Genomic DNA, 24,350 nt, shown 5'->3' with positions numbered 1-24,350 from the left:
CAAGAGAGATGATATTGGTACAACCAAAATTTTTTTTTGTAAGACTTTCCAAAGAGAGAAAGAAAAGGAGTATACCTAATCTGCCTGATGTCAGCAAAATGCTTTATATCATGCCATCCACATGGAGAAAATGAGCCTTAGTACTCGAGCTTAAAGACGGGTAGGGAGAGAGTGAGACCTGTTAGGTATTCCTAGTAGGGGAGGAAGGAGATTGCTAGTGGAGCTTCTTAAGTGTCATGGACATATATGACAGTGAGATATGATATGGGATGATTGAGATAGATATATAAAGATAAGCATGTAATATAAGATACAGGATGAAAAACAATAATGTAGTTAATAAAGTCATACATCTCAGGACTAATAATGAAAATCCATGACATGAAAAGGGATTTCCTCACATTTGGAAATGCAGGGAAAGAACAGGAGGTGGGCATACTTGTTCGTGGAGGGATGGAAGGAAGGCATGAGATTAAAGTATTGAAGTTGAGGTAATCACATGACAGTGGATATATAAAGTGAAGTATTTTCAGTATACTTAGAGGAAGTGTGGATGCCCTTGTACAAGAGTCAAATGAGGCCTCATACAGTTTCAGTAAGTCATGTTCAAATGGCACTAGATTTGTGAAGAGGATAAAAGAAGTGAGCAGACCCTGTTAGAAGATGGAGAAAAGAGCAGGGAAGGCTTATTTTCCGTAAGAAATGAACCAGAGTACACACATTCCCTCTGGGTTTTAGACAAGAGAGGAAGGATGGTTTATGTTAAGTAACAGTACAGATTTAAGAGAAAACGTGTACAAACAGGCTATGAATAAATTTGGGCAGAAAAGTAGAATTTTTGTAGCTGGAGTCCTCTTTTGTTGGGCATTATAAGGATGAGATGAGCTTGACTGGTTTGTGAGATCTGGGGTTTGAATCCATTCACCTGCTGCTGACCAAGGTTCTCCTCTCCCTCTCTGTACTCCTTGGTAAGACGATTTGTTAACTTGGCTGTGCTCAATACCAGGCAAGGAGATTTCTCCACTGTTAGGAGGAAAACCTTGCTGGGTGATGGATTGTTCTAGGGAGTCACGCCTGAAGGTTACAAACCTTTTGTAACGAAACCTTGCGTTAAAGGGAGTTGAGATTGTTCAAAAATGTGTAGCACTGCCCCTTGCATAATTCTGTAATAAGACTGTGAATGCCAGCTGTACTGAGTAATTAGTACTGAGAAACAGTGTGCAGTTTCAGGTAAGGAGGCAGCACCTGGCAGCGGCAGTTCCCTGTAAGCACACTTCTACTCAACTCGTGCTGTGAGTTTTTGGAAGACAGAATCTGCAGACGTGCTTCGTACTGGCGTATGTGCTTTAGATTTGACATTAGTCACGTAGATGGTTTCAGTGAAGTTTCCTGATGATTACATCCTGAGATAAACCAGAGTGATATTACAGGGGAAAAAAGCAAAAGCTTTGTAGTGTGGAGCTTCCTTGTTAACATGCAGAGCATTAAACTGAAATTGGGATGAGAGCCGACATCACAAGCAATGCCAAAAATTGCATTAGATACCCTTGAGTGCAGGGCAAGGCGTTGGACAGTTTCGCCTGGTTTAGTACTTCTCTTGAGGTACTAATATCCTGTTGGCAGTGTTCAGTACAGCTGACTCTTTCTCCTTTTAACAGTCGTGATCCGAGACAACTCTTTTTATATCATGCAAGTCAAGTATTCTTAGCCTGTGGTATATTGGGTAAGATGTTTTATTCTACTTGTTCCCAGGTCAATTTTCTGAAGAAACTGCAAAAAATCTTGTTGTAGATTTCACACCTGCTCAGAAATTTGCTTGACCACCTTCCCACTGGATGTTTCCTCCTCAGTGGGACATGTCATAAGAGCTGCTGAGGCCCAGAGGAGTGCTGAGCCCTTGTATGAGTCATGCTTACCTTGTGTAAGATGACATGTTCATGTCCTGTGTCACGTCAGCACTGGCAGAAAACAGACACCAGGCTGCTGAGTGCCCCTGCTTGCAGTGTCCAGCTACCGTGTGGGTCTGAGGCCCCCTGAAGAACATTTCCCTTCTCTGTAGAGGAGCCTGCACAGGCACAGCCATCCAAATTTCACCAAGCTAAATGGGGTGGCATGTATGAATCCCCTTCAGGGTTGTCTCTGCTCCTAGCAGTAGGTGTCAGTGTGCACCCATCATAAAGGGTGATCCCAGTGCAAGGGAGAAACAGCAGGACTCCTGCAGAAAGCAAGACAGGTGCTTTTAGTGGGGTTGGTTTTCCTCATAGTAAGAAGGTAGTGTCAAATACAATGTACTACGTTTAAAGGAAGGATAAGTGGATCTGAGCTTGTGAAGGTGCTGAGAAAATGTTGAAAGTGTGTCCACTGTGTGATGGGACATCCCAGTATCTAAACACATCTTTTTATTTTTAAACTCATTGTTTTCACATTTTATATGCAGATGCAATCCTTCTTTTTGGGGAATGCGTGTCAGATGAAATAGTTCTCTTAAAATAAATCCCATGTGAGTCTGCAGTAGTGCATGTCACGGCATGCAACAGTTGTGGAAAGTGAACAGTTTTTAGACTATATAAATACTTATGAAAAAGGAATTTCCTAGGTCATGGGTTGAAACATTGTATTTGTCAGGACTTTAGAAATTTCCCATCTGAAATGTCAAAGCCATTTAAACATTCTCTACTTTGCTGGAATGGCAAAATGGTAAAAAGTTTTTGTATCTCTTGAGGCTTTCTCACTCTTGTGCTTGGCTTTAAAAAAAACAAACAACCAACCAACAACACAAAACCAAAACAAAGCAAAAAAAAGAGGGGAGGGGGAGGGAAAAATAGCTTTGCTTCCTGAATAAAGCAGATGCATTGTAAATAAATCTCAGCAATGAGTGGCCTTAGTTCCAGATGGCAAGTATAGCTTATGATTTAGACCAATAAAGTATGACCAGGAATTAGTTCATTGACTTCATAAATGAAAACCCAATGTGAGAAAATACTGTGCCTATAGCGTGCTTTATGTGCGACTACGTAAGTCAGTTTGGTCTGGTTGATGTTTTTACTTTGCTCTTTTAATACCTGGATGCTAATAGATTTTGCTCAATAGTGCCTTGAATGAAAAAGCAGGAGAGAGGGTTTGATATCTGACTCAATTATTTGCCTGCTGTCACAGGATGCCAAATACAGACCAGACAGGGCGCAGGTATTGCATGAGATAACTCTCACTCCGGTGCATATCTTTTAAGCCTACAGGGTTCTAATTAGGAGGGGACAGAGGAGATTTAATGTTCTCAAATATCACCCTCCCATTCTTAAGGTTGAAACAGAATGGGAGAAGAGGCCACGCAGTAAGAGTTTACCTTACGTGTGAAGCAAGACATTATCCAGCACTGATGCCATACCTCTGAAAGTGAGCAAAAGACTTCAGTAAACAATTTAGACAACACTGGGAAGTACTACAGAAGACTTCCCTAAAGGAAAAGTGGGAGGGTCATAAGAAGCCTGTTCAAAAGTTTGTAGCGCTTAAAACAGCTGCGTGCCATGATGCGGGTTTTGTGACTGGCTCTCTGAAAGTGAGAGTCCCCAGCACTGAGAAACTCTCCTGTTGCCCAAGGAGAACCTTTAATTTCTATAGAAAGTCTCTATTTCTCAGCGTGCTCTGCAACAGCTGCGTAATTTAATAAAGATCATCTAGCTGTGGAGATAATTGTGAAATGAAGCAGATGTGAGGAGAAAATAATTAACCGAAGCAGAACATGAGTTCCTGTTGTCGGGATGATTTACTGAGCAAAGCAGCCCTTCCGTGGCAGCTGCCTGCACAGGCGGGCATGCCAAGAGGGCTCTTCTGGGCACGGCTCGCCTCGACTGCTCCATGAAGCGTAAATCCAGCAGCGGGAGTGACTTTTGCCACCCAGGAAGTTGGGAAAACCCTGCAGGATGCACCCCGCCTGCCTGGTTGCTCTTCTGGGCTGTGAAACCCTGACAGGGCTGTGCCTTTCCCTGAGCTTGCTAATGCTCTCGAGCACCTCCTGCTCTGTCCCTGGGCAGGCTCGAATCCTAAAGCCACTGTGTAAGTCTCCCCCCTCCACTGTTTGTTTTGGATGTGAACTTCCTCAATGTAAAAAAGGTTGGTGCAGAGTAAATCGAGCAATCTAGCAGTGCATTTAAGTTAAGCTTGAAATTGAAATAACAAGGAAAGGTGCCAATTCTGGAATTAAAAGAAATTGACTGTATCTGGAAAAACTCTTCTAAAATCTCTGATTGAGAAGGGGCTAATAAAAGGCAATTAAAATATCACAGGGCTAAGAATTAAGTTGTATGCAGTATACAAGGAAGCAGTATTTGGAAGGGAAATATAATAAAATCAGAATGTCAGAGCTTTGTTTTGTAGTCATCCATGCAGCTGGCATATAGCTGTATACAAATTTCCTTGTTGTTTGTCGATAGTTTGAAAATCACTGTATTCCTGGCTCTCCGACAAAAACTGTGTTGTCTGAGTAGGGCTTTTTTAGATACCACAAAGCAACTGTTATGCATATATGCATCGTTATCAATTAACAAGGTTAATGTACTTAAAACTGAATTGATGTTAGTAAAGCACACAGTTAATCGAGAATTAGACAACTACAAAATGTATTGGGGGAGTTACGAATTTTTTTGGCATTTTACTTAGACATTTTTGCAGCTTTATCTTTTATTTCTTTTTTTTACTACTTTTTGTGTAAAGAAGCTGGTGTGTTTTCAGTAATGATGAGAGTGATTTGCAGATAGTGACTGTTGGCCTCAAACACCTCAGATGGAGCTAACAGCATGGAGTCTTAAATATAATATTGAGCCTTTCATTAGGTTTGTGTGAAACAGGAGTTTGCATGTTTGCACAGTATTAATCCTGTTGGAAGTACAGGGAAGATCTGTTTCCTGAGATTTTCTGTCTTGTCTGATGAGTAGATATACCTGCATCTTAGGGATGTTTTAAAAACCCCTAGAATCCAAACAATTTTATCTTCTTCTCCACTACTGCTTTCCTGACATGAAAACAGAGAAGATGTGATATGAAAGACACCTCCGCTCAGTATGGATTGCATGTAAATATTATAGAAAGTTGATACAATATTAAATTACTCCCACACATGTAGGAGCAGTAGCCAGCGTATGAGTTGTATCTTATAATGTGGTTTAGCCTACCACACTAGCATCTTACTTGCTAATTCATCTCCCATGGGAGGCCAGCTCTTAAAAAATAGTTTTGGGCTGGGAAGAGGCCAAATAGTTTGTGTGAGTGAACAGGAAAGCAAGTAGGGTGCTTGAAATGTGCACTTCGGATTGCAAAGCCATCCAGTAGTTAATAGTCAAGATGTTACATGTGGGAAGAAAGGGATCTTGCCTTTTTTTTTTCCTATATGCAGATTGCGTGTCATATAATCGTAGAATGGTTTGAATTGGAAGGGACCTTGAAGATCATCTAGTTCCAGCCTCCTTGCCATGGGCAGGGACACCTGCTCAAAGCCTCATCCAGCCTGGCCTTGAACACTTCCAGGGATGGGGCATCCACAACTTCTCTGGGCAACCTGTTCCAGTGCTTCACCACCCTTAGAGTGAAGAAGGTCTTCCTTACATCTGATCTATATCTACCCTCTTTGAGTTTAAAGCCATTGCCCCTTGTCCTATCACTACACACCTTTGTAAAAAGTCCCTCTCCAGCTTTCTTGTAGACCCCTTTTAAGTACTGGAAGGCTGCTAGAAGGTCTCCCTGACGCCTTCTCTGTGCAGGTATGTGCTGTGCGGGTAATGCAGGATATACTGGCAAATCCGTGACTACCTTCATGCTGTGCCACCGATCCAAGGACCTGTGCCTGGGCTGGAAATGGGCACCGCGTGAAGCCAGGGAAGGAAGGGAAGGGCTGTGCGTGCTTAGGGCATGCTGCTTTACCCACACCAGGGCGAATGCGCTGGCTCAGCCAAAGGAAACTGAAGCGTATTGTGAGTTCGATTTGCAGCTGGGCGTTTGCGGGGTTTGTACTTCACTACAGGAGTTAGACTGTTATGTTGATTTTGTTAAACTGGCTGCAGTGGCCTCTTGTTTGCCCTTCTCGTCCTCTGTCACCCGCCTTCCTCCGCAAGTGACACTCAAACCCAACAAAGCCACAGAGTGGTTATCATCTGAGAGTGCTGGAGCTTCTTAGCTAGCACAAGATCTGTACAGTGAAATGGGAAATATTTGAGGGAAGCAGAGAGGAAACCTTTGGTTAGTTAAGCGAAGTCGGTGGTGGTCTCCATTGGAACAGTTTGGGAGAAACTAGTAAAGACTGAAAGTGGTAAATGGCTGTTTTGACAGGAAGAACATCTTATTGGCATCTAGCCTGTCTCGTACCCTGGCCACACAGTGCCATTTTGTTGGGATGTATCAGCCAATTGTATGGCAAATTCCTCTGCTGATACGGGGATAAATCCAAATGAAACCCTTAGGCCTGTGACTTATTTGACTTAAAGATGATCACAGGAGTGATGAATAGGCAAAAGGTCTCACCTTATCTGCAGAGCCGAGTCAGTGTGGGGGAAGAGAGGGCAGGATGGGACTCAGCTTGGCCAGGTTGGATCTGGCCCTGTGTAGAGGGAGGAAGGCAGTAGCAGCTCTGTGAGGTGGCACATCAGCTTGTTCATAAGGGCTTTAAACAGCAAGCAATGACACCTACAATCGTGTCAGCTCTTCTGATCCTGAAAACAGACTGAGGAAAAAGGGAAAGAAGAGAGCATGTGTTTTATTTTTAAAAATATGACGCAAAGAACATGAATATCGGAGAGCAGCAGGAGAACTGTGCAAAACCTGTATTTTGTCTTTGTCCTCCATTAATAGTTAAAGATTCTTGAATATTAAGTCCCCTTTCACAGTGTATACATTTTCAGGTCAGCCCCAAAAGGGAAGGACTTTTGTGATGAGGCTAAAGCAACCTGCAGCAGCAGAAAGCTCAAAAGAAAGCAAAAAAATCTTCAATGTGCTGAAGTTGAAATACTTTCTGTTAGACCTTGGCCTACTGCAGGGGAATGACAGAGAAATTAATTCTTCAGGATATTGGCATTGTCAAAATGCTCCATGTCACTGTGGGAGAGAAAATTCCTTAAGGCGAAAGCTTGTAGCATACCCATGCCGTTGTTGTTGAGACATCTTGGACCTTTAAATCTTAGTGCTGCGAAGAACAAGGGGTTTTAAGACCTTATTGTGACAATTAGATCTAACTTTCTTCTCTTTTTTTTTCCTTTTACACAGTGCCCACGTATCACAAGTCAGTAGTAACATTCCTGCTACAGGAGAGTAAGTGTCTCTTCTACAGTTTTGTAGCTACCTTTTTTTGTATATTGGAGCTTTTTAAAGGAGCTGGTTGTTCTTTGATTTCTCTTCTAAGGGTTGTTCTTACACAAACAAAAAAAGGCTGTTTCCCAAACCAAAGCATCTGCAATGATAATAAGTCACTTTCTCCTGAAAAATTCTCAGGCCCTTGGTTCTTTCCTTGCACTGTGCCTGCAATGTTTTGGTTAGGCAGAACTTGCATGTTTAGAGAAGCCATTCACACTGCGTCATCTTCTTGCTCTTGCTTGTGCCCTGTTGCATCCCAGCAGAGGACAGGGCTTGACCCCATTACCATAACTGGGAGCAACAGAGCTAAAGAGTTGGCTCCCTTATCTGGAGCTGGAAATTCCCAATGGCTGATAGGTTTGCAGAACTGATTCTTGTCAATACACGAAATACAGACATACTTGCCAAGTTAAACTACTTTTTCGGGAGCTGAAGTCTCAGCAGACTTACGGCCGTAGCAACTTAGCCACAACTTTTGTAAATTCTCTGGAGAAGTCAGCCCAGGTACAGGTTCCCATACTCATAGCTACTCAGTTGAAGATTAACCAGCAAATCCTGCAAATAACTTTTTAATTATGGAAAAAGCACTAGAAGCTATATATGGACTTTGGACAGACGTGTTTGAAAAACTCATTCTTCAGCAGGCTACTTAAAGCATTGCAAGAAACAGGAGTGGGGCGAGTATGTACAAAAATATGTTTCCAAATGATAGTTTCACCAAAAAAATTTTTTTTTGAAATTTTTGCCCATAAAAACTTCCTCTGATTAAGGAAGGAAGGAAATTCTACAAGGAAATGTCAGTACCAAAATGAAGGAGATTGGTTGCGTTGAAAATTCAAGTAGTCTCACATCTTTAACGGATGCAACTGCAGAGGCTCCCTTGCTGTGGCTTGTGTGGATGCCCTCTTACTGCCGGTGGGTGTGATGGTGATCTCACACCAGTGTAAGTCAAGGGTGGCTGTGAGTGCATTCACGGCGCAAGAATAGTCCGAAAACAGCATGAGCTCAGAACCAAATCCGTGCTTGGTCACCAAGTTTAAGTGTATGAGGAGTTTGTAGTGAGGTACTGTTCACGTGTTCTCATCCCCCTGTGAGACAGCAGTGAATCGTTTTCTTGCAGATGATCCATTTCCCTTCTGAGCTCGGATTGCACGGGAGACTTGACCGGTGTCAGCATGGCTGGGTATCAAATACAGTTTTGTCAGGGCAAGAACCCTTAAAGTGGAGGGTGAAAGTTAGACACCAACGACTATAGTTGCAGTAAGTAAAATTAGAAAGTTCAAACATCCCTAGAAATAAAAAAGAGCAAGACTAATTGGGAAGACCCAGCTCTTCTGAGGGACGTGAACATCAGAGTATCTGAAGAGTTGGGCTTAGCTCTTTGCAGATGTCATAGCCCTAGGACGTTTTATGCTGCCTTGCCATGGTAATAAAACACAAACCTCGGATACCCTTGCTTTGTTTATTGTTGCAGAGAGGGAGCTCTCCAAAGTCTTTGAGCTCAATTGACCTTATTTTTCGGCTTGACAGGTATTTAGAGAAGACAATCCGCTCAGCCGTGGAGCAGCATCTCTTTGATGTTCATGGCTCAGGCGGCCAGAGTTCAGAGGACTCTGAATCGGGAACATCTTCAGCCTCTTCTAATGTGTCTGCCAGGCAGAGGAGGCGACACCTCAAAGAGCAGGAGGAAGCCCGGAGAAACAGAGACATGTACGAGCCTGATTTCTTTGTTTTGGAAAGTATATTTGATTAAGTGTACCCCAGTCGTGTCCTCTTATCAAGGCAATGCTTAGTTTTGTTATGAAATGCTCTGGCCCTTGCCCTGAGTTGCAAGCACAGAGCAGACTGCAGTGCCTGTGCAGAGCTCCGTTGCATCAGTTAGAGCTGGGAAATGTAGGGTTTATTAGAGGTCATGGAGTGGGGCAAAGCATGATAGGAATCCTTTTTTTTTTTTTTTCACAGTATAGTGGGGTTCTTAATTACACTATTTGGAATTGTTTAATTACAGTATTTGTTGCTTTAGTGGAAATCCCCAAGCAGTTGACCCTATTACCAGTAACTTTCTTTAGATAAAAACATTGGGTTTAGATGCTTTCCTGAATTCAGCATGTCTTGAAAAATGAGATCAAGTTCTCCTCTTGTATGTGGAGGCATAGCTTATGTTTGCATTTATCAAGGAGCCCTGAGAGTTCATCTGGAAGTACAAGAATCTTCCTTTCGATTAATTGTCATTTAATCATTTTTATTCACACTGTTACTCAAAGTTTAAGCATGATTCGATGATGAATTTCATTAAATGTCTGTCGAAGAGTAAAAATGATACCTATTTTTCCTTTCATACTCCTCCACTTGCGGCATATATTGTGTGGTACAAATGTATTACCACCACAGCCTTAACAAACACTTGCCCAAGGCATAGCTATCTTTGAGGAACAGTAACTACAGACTTTGCAAGGCCATGATCTAATCAGTGCTTACACATATGTCTAGCTTTAACGCAGCACTAGTTCTCGTAAAGAATGTGTGTACTTGACTGTGGTAGTGGATTGCTAGGATTTCAAGTTAGATTCAAAAAAAACCCATCTGATTTCTCATCATTTTTTCCTGGGTGCTGAATTCCCCAAATCCTGTTGGATCTTCACCTTCCTATGTGAAGCCACTTGTACGTGTGCATAACCAGCAGTACCTCATGTTAATATTGCAGCCATGCTGTTTCCCATCATGTGTCAGTGCTACTGTTGCAAAAAAAATCCATAGTTACAAAATAAAAAGCCATTTCCAAAGTGAATGAAAATATGCTGTGAAGGTGGACTGGGAAATTAGCATTTGCAAGTCACCAAAGTGTCTGGCAGCAGCTCCGAAGTAGTTTTTCTTGTTTAGTAGCCCCGCTGACAGGCTTCTCAGGTAAGTAGGTCAGAGACTGGCTAGTGTACGTGTTTGGAAGCATACAGGACTGCAGAGCTTTGTTTCAACATTGCGTTACAGAGCTGCCTTTAGACAGGGTTGACACAGTTGTTCAGGTTTGGTCCGTAAAGGCGGAGCCAAGGATTTAAAGCACATTGGAAGTTTTGAATGCTGGCTAGGTAGGGTTCAAATTGGTTTCCCAGGTTCCCTTAGGTTAGATTGCTGGAACTCCTTTGGGTGAATTACTAAAATTGGGAATTCCTTTCAAAACTTCATTTTGTTGTTACTGTTTTGATGGTCAGTGACTTCATCTCCTTGCCTTGTGATGGATCACAAGAGGATTTGTAATGTCACAAGATGTGGCTTCAGCTAGGAAGAGCGTTTGTCGCAAAAACGTATACGTGAACTCCCAGGCTTTGCAGGCTACGTGATCTGCAGGCTGTGTATATGTAATTAGCCTGCTCAGGGGGTTGTGAAACTTCCACAAAGGCAAACATGTTATTTAATCATAGATTTGTAATGCTTCTTTGTATCTCTCTTCCACCAACAAAATCTGCATATCTGTGATGCAGAAAATCACAGTTTTGTGAAAATCTGGTTTTGGTTTTGATCTGAATACTTTGTCATGTTGGCACTGTCCAGATACTACAGAGTAAGCGGTTTCTTGTCACACTAGTGCAAGCCTAGGGAAATTCTCCTGCTGTTGGTGAACGCAGGCTTTGGAGTCTCACAGCACTGTATGAGGCAGCCACACATAGAACAGTTAGCAAACATTCCGGTTTCCATGTCAAGTGTAAGCAGCCTGCCTTTAGCCTCCGGCAGGGTAGGATGGTGAAGAATGAGATGCATTGTGTTTCTCTTGTCCCCATAATGTGGTGATGTGTTATGTATGTGCATCTTCATTATTGCACAAAGTAGAGGGAAGACTACTAAACAGGTTGTGAAGGGAAAACTGCGTGCTGAAGGACACAGCAAGCTAATTGTGCAGGGCAAGATAAGCCGTACGCCAGGCTTGTGGAAAGCATGCAGAAACCCTGCTAGCCCAGAGAGTCCCAGCTAACGCATCATATGATAACTTAAAGCTAGCTGTCCCATTTACTTCCCAATGTAGCAGAACAGTCCTCTGTCCTGGCAGTTGTGTTGCCATTGCAGAGATGCATTCCCTTTTCTGTTTTGTTTAATTTCCAAATAGGAATCAAGCATTTGGCTGAAGCACCACAGTCCTGCTCTTGCATTTGAGAATATGAGTAAGAGGGCTGATTATGTGGTGTCATGCACCAAAGGAGATCCTTGGACTGCAGCTATGAATCACTTTTCTAAATTAAAAACACGTGTCTCAAAGGAAAATATGCTGCATATTTTCTATAAAAATACCACAGACAGCCAGGAGCTAGTCCAACCTCCATGTGAAGTCAATGAGATTCTCTGCTTTGGCTTTAGTGGGAAGTGAATCAAGCCCCAGACATTGATCCTCACAGCTTCCTCACCTGAGGTGTATACACCTGGCTTTCACTCCTCAGCAGGATTTAGCATTGCACAGTGTGTGTTGTTTGCTGCAGTAGGAAGAACCAGAGATACTGGTTTCGTAGGGCGTAGAAGATGTTGCCGGAACTGCACCAGTCAGCATGATACATTTCTTTATTGCTACCACAAATGTAGCGGGAGAGTGTTTTAAACAGCCTCTTGTTGTAATGTCCTTTTTTCTTTTTAGGGAAGTCGTCAACAAAGAAAACATCCCTTCTGGATTCAGCAATCTTGAAGACTGTATTCTAGCTGCTCAAGAAGTAGAAAAATTACAAGACAACAGCTCCGGATATCTTAGTGAAAGGAATAAACCAAAACGGCAGAAATCCAGCACCAAACTTTCAGAGCTTAATGACAACCAGGACAGTCCTGTGGTAAGCTGGCATGCTGTACTATTTGACGCCTAGTACTAGGGTGGGAAGAAGTATTTTTTTTATTTCGGTGCACATCTGGTTCCCTTGAGTAGCCATTTTTGCTTACAATACAAGCCTAACTGGCTGTTTTGGGCTATGGAGAACACTGGATCCTGCACTTGTAACCTTTGTGATGAGACAACTGAGAAGCTGTATTTTTGCTATAATCCTCTTACTCCATCTGTAGTCATTTTCTCTTTCCACAACTTTTTGCTTTTTTCTTCTGAATTCAGCAGAGCATTTCAGAAAGAGAAAAAGGAATTAAAGTCTTTCAAAAGCCTTGCAAGGAGATTGGAACCTCAGATGTAGGTTCGTCTGTTTAGGTCAAGTTTTTTTATATTCCTGCTAAGTTCTGAAACCATAGATCGCAAGTGACTTGTTGATAATGAGATGACAAAGGTGTTTTATGCCTTTTCCCTAAAGTCTGTGTGTTACTGTGGTGTTCGCAATTTGAAAAACACTTTGGAGCGTGTTGGTCCTGTTACCCTGTTTTCAGGTATCAGTCCAAAAGATGATCCTTCTAGCTACCTTTTACTGAGGAAAATGGCACCAATACAATGTCCTGAAAATCTGGAATTCTGTAGAATTTGCCCAGCATATTCTCGTGTGACTTTCACAGTAGAAGACAGTTTGCCAGCCTTCACAAGCTGTCAAATAAACCTGATGCACCCTCCTTCTTCTCAATGAGACCAGACATTGATTATAGTGTCAGCAGTTGAGAAATTGTACTGTGCTTCAACACAGGGTCTGCTTACAGTAGCAGAAGTGCTATGCATCCCAGTGCCTGGCACCAGGCATGCATTACACAGTTACTAGTAACAGTGAAAGCTGTGTAGAAAGACTGTCCTTCCGTGCTATAAGGACATTTCTTTGAGTTGTACTTGGTTAAGTTTTAGAGCCTGCTGTAAGTGAGTTCCTTCTTAATGGGACATTGCGGTGGGACTCATTGTTTAAGTCACAAAATTGCAATGATGCAATGATCTTACCTTATGCAGAGATTGTAGAGAGAGGCAGATTTGACTTCTCTTTGTGGTAAAAAGAAGGCAAGAGGCCAAAAATTGTAGGCTCTGCTTAGATGTAGTGCTCAATATCAGTAGTTTACTCATGTGATACTTCATGAAAGAGCACAGAGAGATAGACACACTCTCACTTTGCATCTTTGCTTGTAGCAATAGTTTTAAGATAGGCAAAGGTCAAGTGCTTACACCATTTCCTGCACCTTTTCTCTGTACGTATGGAGTGTAAGGCAGTTCAATTATAAATGAGAATTTGACTCAGGATTTGGGAAAGACCGACAGAAGTGTCCACTTTTGCTGTGAACCTGAAAAACATTCATGAAGTCTTAAAATGCGCCCAGGAGAAATGTCCTCAAACTTACTTATGTCCACTAGACTTTGCCCTGCCCCTCATTTTTTGATCTCTTGAGGGGCAAAAGCTGAAAGGAACATAAAATGGACTAACCTTGCACAAAAAGCACTTGGACCAAGATGACAGTATGGTTCTTGCTTGCTTTGCTAGAGGAAGTGTTGCAGTGGAATTGTCAACTGGGAGTATCGTTATGAAACAGCTTGCAAAGAGCACAGTGCTACTCTTTTTGAAGAGCAAAGGCTGCTTTTTAAGTTTTCATGAGTGCGCATTTCATACTTGCCTTTCAGACACTGCCAGCAGGATGTGTGGTGGTTTAGCTTTCTTTTGGCTACATCTTTACACTTCAAATAATAACCCAAATTAGACTACCTGCTTGGAGTATCAAAGAACATAACCTGCACCTTAGCATGTACTAATAGGCCTTTGTCATGTAAACAAGTTTGTGATGTTCTGTCGTCTTAGCCACTGTTTTCTGAGCCTTCCTGCTTTTCAAAGCCTGAAAGAGTATGTAGGACAGTGTGTGGAAGCTTTCCTCTTAGCTGTCTAATTGCATCTGACTCAAAAGCGTAAGTCTGCAGTGGAAAACCTGTCAGTTCCGCTTACTCTCCTGAGCAAACCAACCACAAAGCATTAAAAGCTTGTAACTGCATTTCAGAGGCATGGTAGCCAGGTACTAGTAGGACTTGAAGAATCACATTAAGCAAGGCTGGAATGACTGGGCTGTGTCACCGTATGGGGCTGGAGGCGTAGCAGGTGAAAGAGGGCTGTGACTGCCCCAAGAAGTCTGTGTGCGCAGATCCCGGTGCCAGGGCAGGAACCACACTGTGCTCTACTGACTGACTTCATCCTAGTTAAGAGGGACTTGCCCAAAAACCAAACTAAAAGCCTGCTGGGCGTGTGCCCAAAGTGGCAACGTGGCTTGTCTTCACAATACTTCTTCAAGCTCTTAGAGGACAACAGTGTTAATGTTCCTAATGGTAGCCAAGACAAATTGCAGAACAAATTGCCGTAACAGGTTGAATTTCTTGCCCTGCATTTGTATTAGCACAATTTAACTTCACCTTTCTGCATATGGCAGTCTCTTTGCGTTCTTCTGCCCGTTTAAGAAGAAACTAGGAAAGGGTTTGGCTGAAAAGGGGAATATTTTCTATGATGAGCATAAGGAGTCCTGCTGGGAAGATGCTGTGGATTTTGATACCTGCTCTTGCAGGACTTGTACGCACCACAGAATCACTCTCAAGCTCAGCCTGTCTGTCAGTCTGCAGGGGGTACCATGCAACATTTTTCTGTTAGGCATTTTGAGATTGTCTAATGAAAGAGATGAAGCAGTGAGCAGGTTTTGGTGGGGTTTTTTGCAGGTTATGGGCAATAAGTGTGGGTTTTGTTTTGTTATAAATGTGTAGCAGGCACTAGTCTGATTGTTGTCTTGTTTCTAGAAGTCTTGTTGGATATTTCTATATTTGATCTGTTTAATGGCCTGCAGCTTGAACCAGTTTCTCTTATGTATCTTACTGCCTTAACATTTACTGTATTACAGAGTATGGAAAGCTTTAGCTCATCCAGGCCTATAGACAGAACAGGACCTGATGACATGGAAATTTTATCTGAAGAAAGGTGATTTTTTTTTTTAAATATATACATATATATGTTTTATTTTCCTTGTGGTGGTAGTACAGCCTAAGAGATCTTTCAACACAGACTATGAGTGTGTTGGTTATGCTGCAGAACAACGTTACCCACCATGTTGGCTTCAAAGTAGAACTGTATGGAGGCACGGTGTATGTTCTGTGGGCTCTGCCCAGCGCTGTGCACCACCAGGACTCTACTTTCAGCCTGTTAGTAATGGCACTGAAGGTGCTGATGGTGCAGGCTGGAAAAGAAGTCAGCTATGAAGCACCTGAACCAGCACACTCCACACAGTGGCCTGTAGAGCCTGTTTCACCTGGCTTCTGGGTCAGGAATCCAGCCATTTTCTTTATACTTCACTCTTCTGCAAGAGCTGTACAGCCCCACTCTGCCCACCTGAGATGACAATTCCTTTCCACGGTTATGTTTGTTGAAAGAGTTGTATTGGTTTGGATTAAGGCCGCTGGAATTGGATGACATATTTTTGACAGATAGCTCCTGAGAGGAAGCAAAATACATAGTTCAGAAGCCTGAAGTGCTGCAGTCCAGAGTGCCCTTTCGTTTACTGAATGCATTAGCAAGTGTGCAGCAGTACAAAGGATCTAAATACCTGTGTGTGCAGAAGTCCTGCTTGTTTTTGTTACAAGAGAAGTCTGGTTTCTTATTTGTAATCTGTTGCTTTGGTTTTGTTTTTTTGTAGCAAAGAAAGTGAAAACGATGAGGTTTTTTTCAGGCACTCTCAGGTTGGTATTTTTTGATTTTTATGTTTCAGTTTTGTGGGCTCTAAATGGGCTTTTTATTGAGTAGAAACAAGCAGTTAGGCATATATTTATGTGAAATTTTGTTTCTCCTAGAGAAAAGGAGTTATCATTTGCTTTTGCTTTCCCTTCCCCCTGCTTTTTATTTACATAATTTAGGGAGCCTCTCAACCACTGAAGAGCCTGAAAGCATCTACTTCAGTCCCTTCAGTCCCTCCTTGCCAAAAAGGGAAGCGTCACTGAAGTCAGCACTTTGGTTTAAGTGACGCCAAGTTCCCTTATTAATCATTGTGAATGGGGTGTGTGACTGGTTATCTCCCAGGGTAGTAAGATTAGCTTGTCTCCCTTGAACATAGGTGTCTGTGATTGTTTGTCTTAGAAAACTGGATCATCTCCTGCTTCTCTCTAAGGGTTGGTGGTTGGGATGGATGTCAGGAGGGGAGGTGTGACATTGATGGCAACAGCTTTTTCCCCAACTTTCCATTTCTGGTCAACACCCACCTCCTGCATTCGCTTTATGTATTTTTCATCTAACTGTTCAGCAAAGCGAAGATTGGGGTTGGGTTAGGTGCAGACCTTTGCAGTCACTGGTTCTTCTGGATTGACTTGAAACATCTCTTTAGACAGCCAAGCCTTTAAAATACTAGGGAGAGTTAGCTGAGGCACTGCTTCCTTAGTTGTGCACCCATTTTAGAGGAGCATAGTAAAACAGCTGTGGCCAGTGCCTGGTTTCTCTGGCTGTCTGGAGTTAACTGAGGGCTGACAATATTTTTAAACTAGCTGCCTCTTGTGTTATTTTTAAAAATAAAAGCCACTATGCATTATTTATTGCCTTTGAAAGACTTCATTTCTGGTAGGTATTATTTCCACCTAGCAGCAAAGGTAGAAGAGATGATTTGCTAACAGCTGGACTCTGACCAGCTATGTTGTAGCTGGAGAAGTTCATAGGACACTGAAACAGGTAACCTCTGCAAGGGGTACTCAGTGCTCCCTTTCATCACTGCTCTGACTGGCTTTAGATGGATCTCCTACTTCGCTCCCAGAGGGTCAGTAATCCCCGATGGTCCTGCAACTTGCTTGTGAGCTGTTGCGTTTTCCAGAGCATGGATTTTGCAGTACCTTGTTCCTCAGTGAACCTGCTTGCATGTGGAGAAGGTGCTGTCACTGCCGTGCCACACAATACTCCCATTAAGCTTTTAAACTAGTCTAGGGGAGGTATATTTGAATATGAAATCATAATCTTAAAAGAAACTTCTCCTTAGGAAGCGTTTTAAAATTGAGAATTTTAACTGCAGGAGAAGACGTAGCCTTAACCCAGAGATTGTATTATATAGGAATTACAAGGTCAAGAAAATGTTACATTCCTTCTCCCTTATAAGCCTTTTGCTTAGGACAGCTTAAAGACATACCTTTTGTAACAAACAACTCATTCAGAATGAGGGACAGGGACTTTCTTACTCTTTCTTACCTTGTCTTCAATCTGAAGATATTAGAAAAGGTGTTTGGAATTTTCCATAGCTACCAGTTGTGCAGAGTCAGGTTTCTATGAGGCAGTAAAAGTACCCTGAAACACCTGTCCCAAATGAATTTTCAGTGCTTCTGTATGTAGCCTTTATAATCTGTCCTTGGAAGTAGCTGAGCTCCAGGATGTAGACTGTGATTTGAAAAGCACAGGTTTCTAGTACTCAGGTTCTGATAAGGGAAGGGTGTTTAAGATTCGTGCCAACGTGGCAACAAGTGTAGAGGGGATTGGCATGACTCAGGGGTAAGGCAGCAGAATGGCTGCGTTCTTGCATCAGATTGTATTACCAAGAGGTGCTTACAGATACAGATGCTTCCTGCTTGTGGTTGTAATGGATGATCAGATGTAGGGGAAGCAAGCCTTTTAAGTGTAATTTGTTTGAATCCACATGTAATCGAACAGAATACAACTTCCTGATCAGAATTCAGAGATCTTTCTTTTCCCATCTATTTCTACCTGCTCAAGCTACTCTTTATGCTGAATCCCCTTTGGTGCAGGCAGAATAAAAGCGGCTGGCTTATTGACAGTTTACTTAGATCTGTACTGATAGCTGCAAAGCATGGCTGCAGAAGCAGCTTCCAAAAACCAGAGCTCAAGTGCCTAGTTTGAAGATATGTTGTGGTCATTTATGTAATATCTGCAGTGCACTGTGACTGCCAGCTGCTACTGAGATCAACTTGCTGGCCCTTTGGTTTGTAAGAAATTGTGGCGCATCCATACCTAAAGCACATTAGCTCTCCTGTGCTTGATTTTTGGCCTGAAGGTTGGCGACTGGTGGCATCAGGAAGTCAAATAGGAAAATAAGCGATGGGCATACTGAGTTATCTATCAGTCTATGGGTTTGGAGTGTTAATACAAAGAAGGTTAAACATCTGCTTTCTTGAGTCTCCCGGGCTTGTACTACCATTGTTCTTCAGAACTCCTTATGATTTATTCATTATATTAGAGGCTACATCAGTGAGCAAGGGAAGGAGAGTAACTGATTGCAGGCACAGCACAGACCTGTTTTTAAACAACTTTTAAATATTTCCAACAACTGAAGTGACTTTAGAAGGAAGAAGACATTCATATGATCTTTCTAACATATCTGTAACAGAAATATTGAACCATCTGGGAAGTGCTCTTACATCTGCTACAGATATCTTTTAAGAGTCTTAAGAAGTCAGGAGATTGTGTACTCTTCATAGAAAGACATTTCACTCTGTAATTAGTATCAGTGGTGGTGACAAGATGGTATTTTCAGGTGGTTCCTTTTGAAATTGTTAAAATCTAGGTAAGTTCCTCTCCGTGCTTCTTGATGTTATTAAAAATAGCACCTATTTTGAAACTTAATCCTTTATTTTTTTCAACCTTAAAATAGTGTGCTGACAATTTTAGTGCAGTTTATCGACTGGTACAGTTTGTTCTTTAGTAAATATGAAAGACTGCGTGTTTCTGGCTACTGACCAGTCTTTCTGTTAGTAATGTATGCTGACTGTTTAGATCCTGGCAAGAAATTTGTTACTGGACCTTACAGAAATATTTAAGTCCTCCCAACCTGGAAGCAGCTTAGAAGATATTGAATGGTGAATTAGCTTTTTTCTGTGTACAGCTCTCTCAATAAACACATTTGTAATCAGATTTAGTGTCAAGCTGTACGAGTTATTAGTGCTTGGCAAACTGTCATCTAGTGTTTCTTTTGTTATAATGTTTCAAAAAGGCGATTTGTTGAAATGAAAAGGAAATAAAAACCTCATACAAATGCTATGCAGAACACTTTTTACAAATACCAGGGTGTTCATCACCAAGCTTTTTAGAACTGTAGAACAGCCCAGGTTGGAAGAAGGGACCTTGAAAGATCACCTGGTCCAACCTTTCATGGGAAAGGGAGACTAGATGAGATTATCTAGCATCCTGTCCAAGTGCAGGGATTGATGGGATTGAATCTAGATAAAAACATTTATTCATATGATTTGTCTACTGGGCAGGTTTTTTTCCTCTCTACATGAAGCTTACTTGTTTTTCTCTGCTTAAAGGAGGGGGGGGGGGGGGAACCCAAACACATCATTAGCTTTATGCAGATGAAAAAAATTAAATGTGCCTTAGTGGCATGTACTGAGGATGTTGATTTAGTTCAGCTTGGCCATGATTCTGGATTCACAAGTAAAATACGTCCAAATGTACCAGTTGTTTTCTTTAGGTCCATTTTCTTCACACATCAGCATATGCAGATTGCTAACTAGATCATCAGAATACCTATGGGGGGGGGAAACCTGCATGTTGGCTACCTGCTGGAGTGTATTGAAGTATGCCTAAGCTGTTGTTACCAAGATCCAGTAGTTTATGTTGTAACGTAATGCTGTCTGTTCAGATAGCTCTGTGCTCGTTGGTGGGTTTATACATATCACACTGTATGTTTGCCTACGTGCTTTGCACTTCCTTTTCCCTGCTGTCCTCTGTGAGGCATTACAGCTAATTTATTTTAGAGTGACAGAACTGCTCATGTCATCAGACACTGTTACAGGCACGCGCACTGTGTATCCGGGTTGTGGGAATGGGAGTGATTTCTGCATAAATGCACACGACGTGTGGTATGTGCAGGGGTGAAGAGTGGCGAGACAAACAGCGGTTGCTTCTAGGTAGTGCTGAACGATGAATCATTTACTTGACAGCATTCTGCCTTTTTTTTTTTTTTTCTAAGTCATTGGATGCTTGTGTGAATTTTTTGGCTTTTTCCCAGAGTCCACACTGCTTCCAGCTGAGATGCCAAACCCCACTGCCGTTTGGATTTGCGCAACACTGCTTTAATACCCGGAGCTCCTCCATAAATAGTTCTGCTCTCCCCACGCCCAGCTAGAAAACAACCACAGGAAATCGGGGAATGTGCAGCCAGCACAGCTTAGCTGGCACTAATTGATCTGAGCCAGCACAGCCTGCCTGAGAGCATTCATGTACGTAGCCGGCGCTGCTGGCTGTCTGCGGTGGCTACCTCTGGAGCTCCGGTGCCTGCTTTTTAGAAGACACCATATTGCTACAGCCTTACAACAGTAGCAGCATTTTTGTCGTTGCTCCAAGGAGCTGCACTCCAGAAGGAAGCGTACGCAGCCACCCCCTCTCTCTCCCTTTCTTCCTGCCTTCCTCCCTCCCTTTTCGTCCCAATTGGTTACTGGAGGCTTTTTCAGCTGCATGCAGTTGTCAGGGCAGGCAGTCTCGGGAACTTGCAGTGGCTTTCTAAAGAAGGAAAATTTCAAGGAAGACAGATGGACAGATGTTTTTACCAGTGTGAGTGAGCAATTAGTATGTAGGGGTCACCGAACAGGGGATTTGGATTTGGAGCTGGAAACGTCAGGGTCTGTTTGTCTGGATCTTTTTAGCTAAAAGTGTGAGCTTACTGCTGCTGTGACTGCAGGGTGTTTTTTTCCACCTCTGCCTCCTGAAACGTTTTTTTTTTTCTGTCTTTGTCATTTCTGTGGGTGTATGGGAATATAGCTGACTTCAAGTATGAAGATTCAAGAGCATCCAAGCATTCCTGAAAACAAGTTGCAAAGAAATCAAGATGCTGATGATCAGGAAAACAGCTTTGTGTCAGAAGTGCCTCGGCTGGATTTGACAGCACTGTGTGATGACAACAACTGGGAAGGTAGGATTGTGTGATGGCTGATTGTACGAGTGAAACGAGAGAGAGGGAAACCTGAGTGGGCTGACTATATCTTTATGCGATCATGTTCCCTTCCCAAAAACAACAGGAAAGCAATTTTGTCCTAAACACGGAACTGTTTTATTCTTGAAGTTACTTTCATGTGCTGTTTAGTACTGTTAAGTCCCTGAGTGTTTCAGGATGACTTATTTCTTGGTGGCTGGTCACTTGAGTATTAAGCTAGACTGCCCTACACCTCAAAGAAACTGAGTATTTCACAGTCTAAAAGGAACTTCCTTCTTCCTTTTCTTCCACTTCAGTCACTGTTTGGAAATAATGATTTGGATCTGAAAAGCACAGCTGGAGAAAAGGCTGTCTATCTGCTACTCTGTCTTTTGATGTCTCTTACAAACAAATTTTATTTTTTTTATGTGTACTGTGAAAAAATTCTGATCATCAGCTCGAACGGCACTGTTAAATTGCATGTGGTTTGAATTACTTTGAATTATTACTTTACAAAGAAATAATGTTTCTTTGCTCTCATCTCCAGAGTGCATACTTGGTTCACTGTTTGCACTGACTTACTGTAGAGTGGGAAATCTGGGGGGAACTCTGTGGGTGCCACAAACCTCAAATTCATTTGAAATTGAGATGAATTGAAAATGTCCAGCACCTCTGGGATCAAAGCCTTTTCCAATTACTGAGTATGTGTCTGTGTACAAGCAAGAATTCTTCTCTTAGCTTGTGCTTTGGGAGTGAAAGAGGGACTTGAACAGGAAAATATAAGTATGGTATTTTAATAAAGCAAGAGATGGAAGATGTGTAACTGATTTATTACTCTAAAAAAAAAAAAAAAACACAATCTCTGAGAAACGTTGAGAACTTAAGTTCTCTGCTCCTGCCTCCACAGCATACGTGACCTAGTATATTTTGCCTTTCCCTCTAGGAGGGGAGTAGTTATGACACTTCAGCATGAGTAAAGAAAACCCGCAGCCATGGCTGCCTTTCCTTCAGCCAGGCAACTAGTCACCATGGATGGGAGAGAATTTCTCCACTTGCTTGCTAGGCGGGGATTCCCTGGGTGGTATCACCACGCGTGCAGCATGGCTGATCAAAGCGTCACGGAAGGGCTCCCAGGAGGCCTTGGCCGCCTTATGTGTTTGCTGAGATGCTAATTAGCACAGCCCGGCGGAGGCTCGAGCCAGGGTGAGCACGTCTGTGTTCTCAGAGGTGATCTGTGACTTCAGCCATCATGTGAACCTTTGGAAATAATGACTCTTTTTTTTTTTCCTGGGTTACTAATGGGAGTCATATGAATGTATGAAGGGGAGAACACAGCCCCTTTCTGTCTGCCAGAGGCTTTGCCATCGTATGAAATAAGTTGCACCTTCGGTACAGTCCCCTCTTTGTAGGCATGCTCTTATGTTAGGATTCTGGGTTTCTTGCCCTTGAAATACTGAACAGGATTATGAGCGTGTGTGACTGTTCTTGAAGAGTGCTTCTCTCTGATTCTTCCTTCCTCCGTTCTGTTATGTGTGTTTCACAAGAGGAGGAGGTGGGCAGTTGGAAAAGAATTAGCTGTCTGGGGTGAGGGAGATGTCATCTAAAATACTTGCCTTCCAGAGTCATCATTTTGTTGGCGCAGATAAAGAGCAGCAAAATGGTGCCTTCTGCGTCTCAGCAAGGAAAGACTGAAATCAAGCTCGCATCAGCCAAGAAAGGGAAGATGTTAACATCAACTCTCAGACTGCTTCTGCAGCTTACAGCAGTCTGTTGTTGAGACTGGCTTTGCAAGGCAGGGCAGTACCACTCATCCACACCTCTAGCAGCCAGGGCATCCTCCCTTCCCCAGCCAGCCTCTGTCACTCAAACCTCCACATGTCTCTTCAGGATCTGTCCCGCAGCTCTGGTTGCATCCTCAGTGAAAAGGGAAAGGACTGTGCCTCCAAATGCAGGAACACTGAGTTATTTATTGCTTTGCTCTAGCAAATTTGGTAGGTTCATCTTGGGAAATTGCCAGTTCCTCCAGGATGTAGTTGATCTGACTTTTGGAGGCAGGGTCCTCGGTGTCATACTACAGGCGATACAGAGTATCTAGTGACAGGACCTTTCACAGATGGCTTGTGAGAGCAATTACAGGTTGAGGGGTTGCCTTCAGCTGTAGCTGTCACTACCTCCAGTCAAAGGTTAGGAAACGGCCTTGAAGAATGGGCACGAAATTACTCCAGGCAACCTTGTCCATTGACTAGCTTTTATTTGTCACTCAGGCAGACTCTGTCATGTTAAGACCAGAGCTGCCTTAAAAACCCTCATTCAATGGCAGAGAACTGAGATAACTGCTGCCAGGTGAGCTGTCAGGGCTCTCTGCCTTTTATGTTATGCTAGAAGTAATTTTTACTAGCTTTTTTTTTTTTAATCATAGAATGGTTAGGGTTGGAAGGGACCTCAAAGATCATCTGGTTCCAACTCCCCTGCCATGGGCAGGGACACCTTCCACTAGATCAGATTCCTCAAAGCCTCAACCAACCTGGCCTTGAACACTTCCAGGGATGGGGCATCCATAGCTTCTCTGGACAACCTGTTCCAGTGCCTCACCATTCTCAGAGTGAAGAATTTCTTCCTTATATCTAATCTAAATCTCCCCTCTTTCGGTTTAAATCCATTGCCCCTTGTCCTATCACTACATGGCACGCCCTTGTAAAAAGTCGCTCTCCAGCCTTCTTGTAGGCCCCCTTTAGGTACTGAAAGACTGCTAGAAGGTCTCCTCGGAGTCTTCTCTTCTCCAGGCTGAACAGCCCCAACTCTCTCAGCCTGTCTTCATAGGTGAGGTGCTCCAGCCCTCGGATCATTTAAGGTTCACCACATAGTCAAATCTGTACACAAGAGGAGAAATTTTCTGTACTTCTCCAGGCTATCTTCCCTTTACCTAAAGCTGAGCAGAGAGAGGACAGAGAAGTTTGCTTCCCGCTTCCTCTGGTGCGTAGGCTCACGCTGTGCCATGTGCCCGCTCTCTGTATCCACCCTGCCCGCTACATACGGGGGCATGGGTGTAGTAGCCGTCAGGCTGTTGATGTCGTACGCACTGGTGCGAGCAGCGCCTCGGCCACCTTTCAAGCGCTGAACAGTTGGCCTAGGCGCCTCTCCCACGGTCTGAGAGGAGTATTTTGCTCACGTGCATTTGGTGGATGCGAATCCAATAGTTTTATTCTCAGGCTGGGTGCGAACCGAGCTGTCCCTCCCAACTGGGATGCCTGGCTGCTGGGCTTGCCCGCTCAGCCGCTGCC

The 24,350-nt window shown here is 43.0% G+C and overlaps 1 protein-coding gene across 2 annotated transcripts in view; it reads left to right on the top strand.

The window, feature by feature from the left end:
• The window catches only part of FAM13A (family with sequence similarity 13 member A), a 131,269-nt gene that overhangs the window by 86,479 nt on the left and 20,440 nt on the right, over nt 1-24,350 (top strand). Inside the window, exons 1-7 of one of the 2 annotated variants that reach the window (XM_086611528.1) lie at nt 5,801-5,901; nt 7,246-7,293; nt 8,866-9,045; nt 11,951-12,137; nt 15,082-15,158; nt 15,871-15,913; nt 20,919-21,069. In XM_086611528.1, coding sequence (XP_086467654.1) covers nt 5,807-5,901; nt 7,246-7,293; nt 8,866-9,045; nt 11,951-12,137; nt 15,082-15,158; nt 15,871-15,913; nt 20,919-21,069 — 781 coding nt within the window. In that variant the 5' untranslated portion in view covers nt 5,801-5,806. Of the gene's footprint in view, nt 1-5,800; nt 5,902-7,245; nt 7,294-8,865; nt 9,046-11,950; nt 12,138-15,081; nt 15,159-15,870; nt 15,914-20,918; nt 21,070-24,350 lie in introns of those variants that run through there. The other variant, XM_086611526.1, reaches the window with a different exon arrangement.

The sequence above is a fragment of the Tauraco erythrolophus genome, chromosome 5 (assembly GCF_009769465.1).
Source record: "Tauraco erythrolophus isolate bTauEry1 chromosome 5, bTauEry1.pri, whole genome shotgun sequence".
NCBI lineage: Eukaryota > Metazoa > Chordata > Aves > Musophagiformes > Musophagidae > Tauraco > Tauraco erythrolophus.
This window is presented reverse-complemented; position numbering and strand designations above follow the sequence as displayed.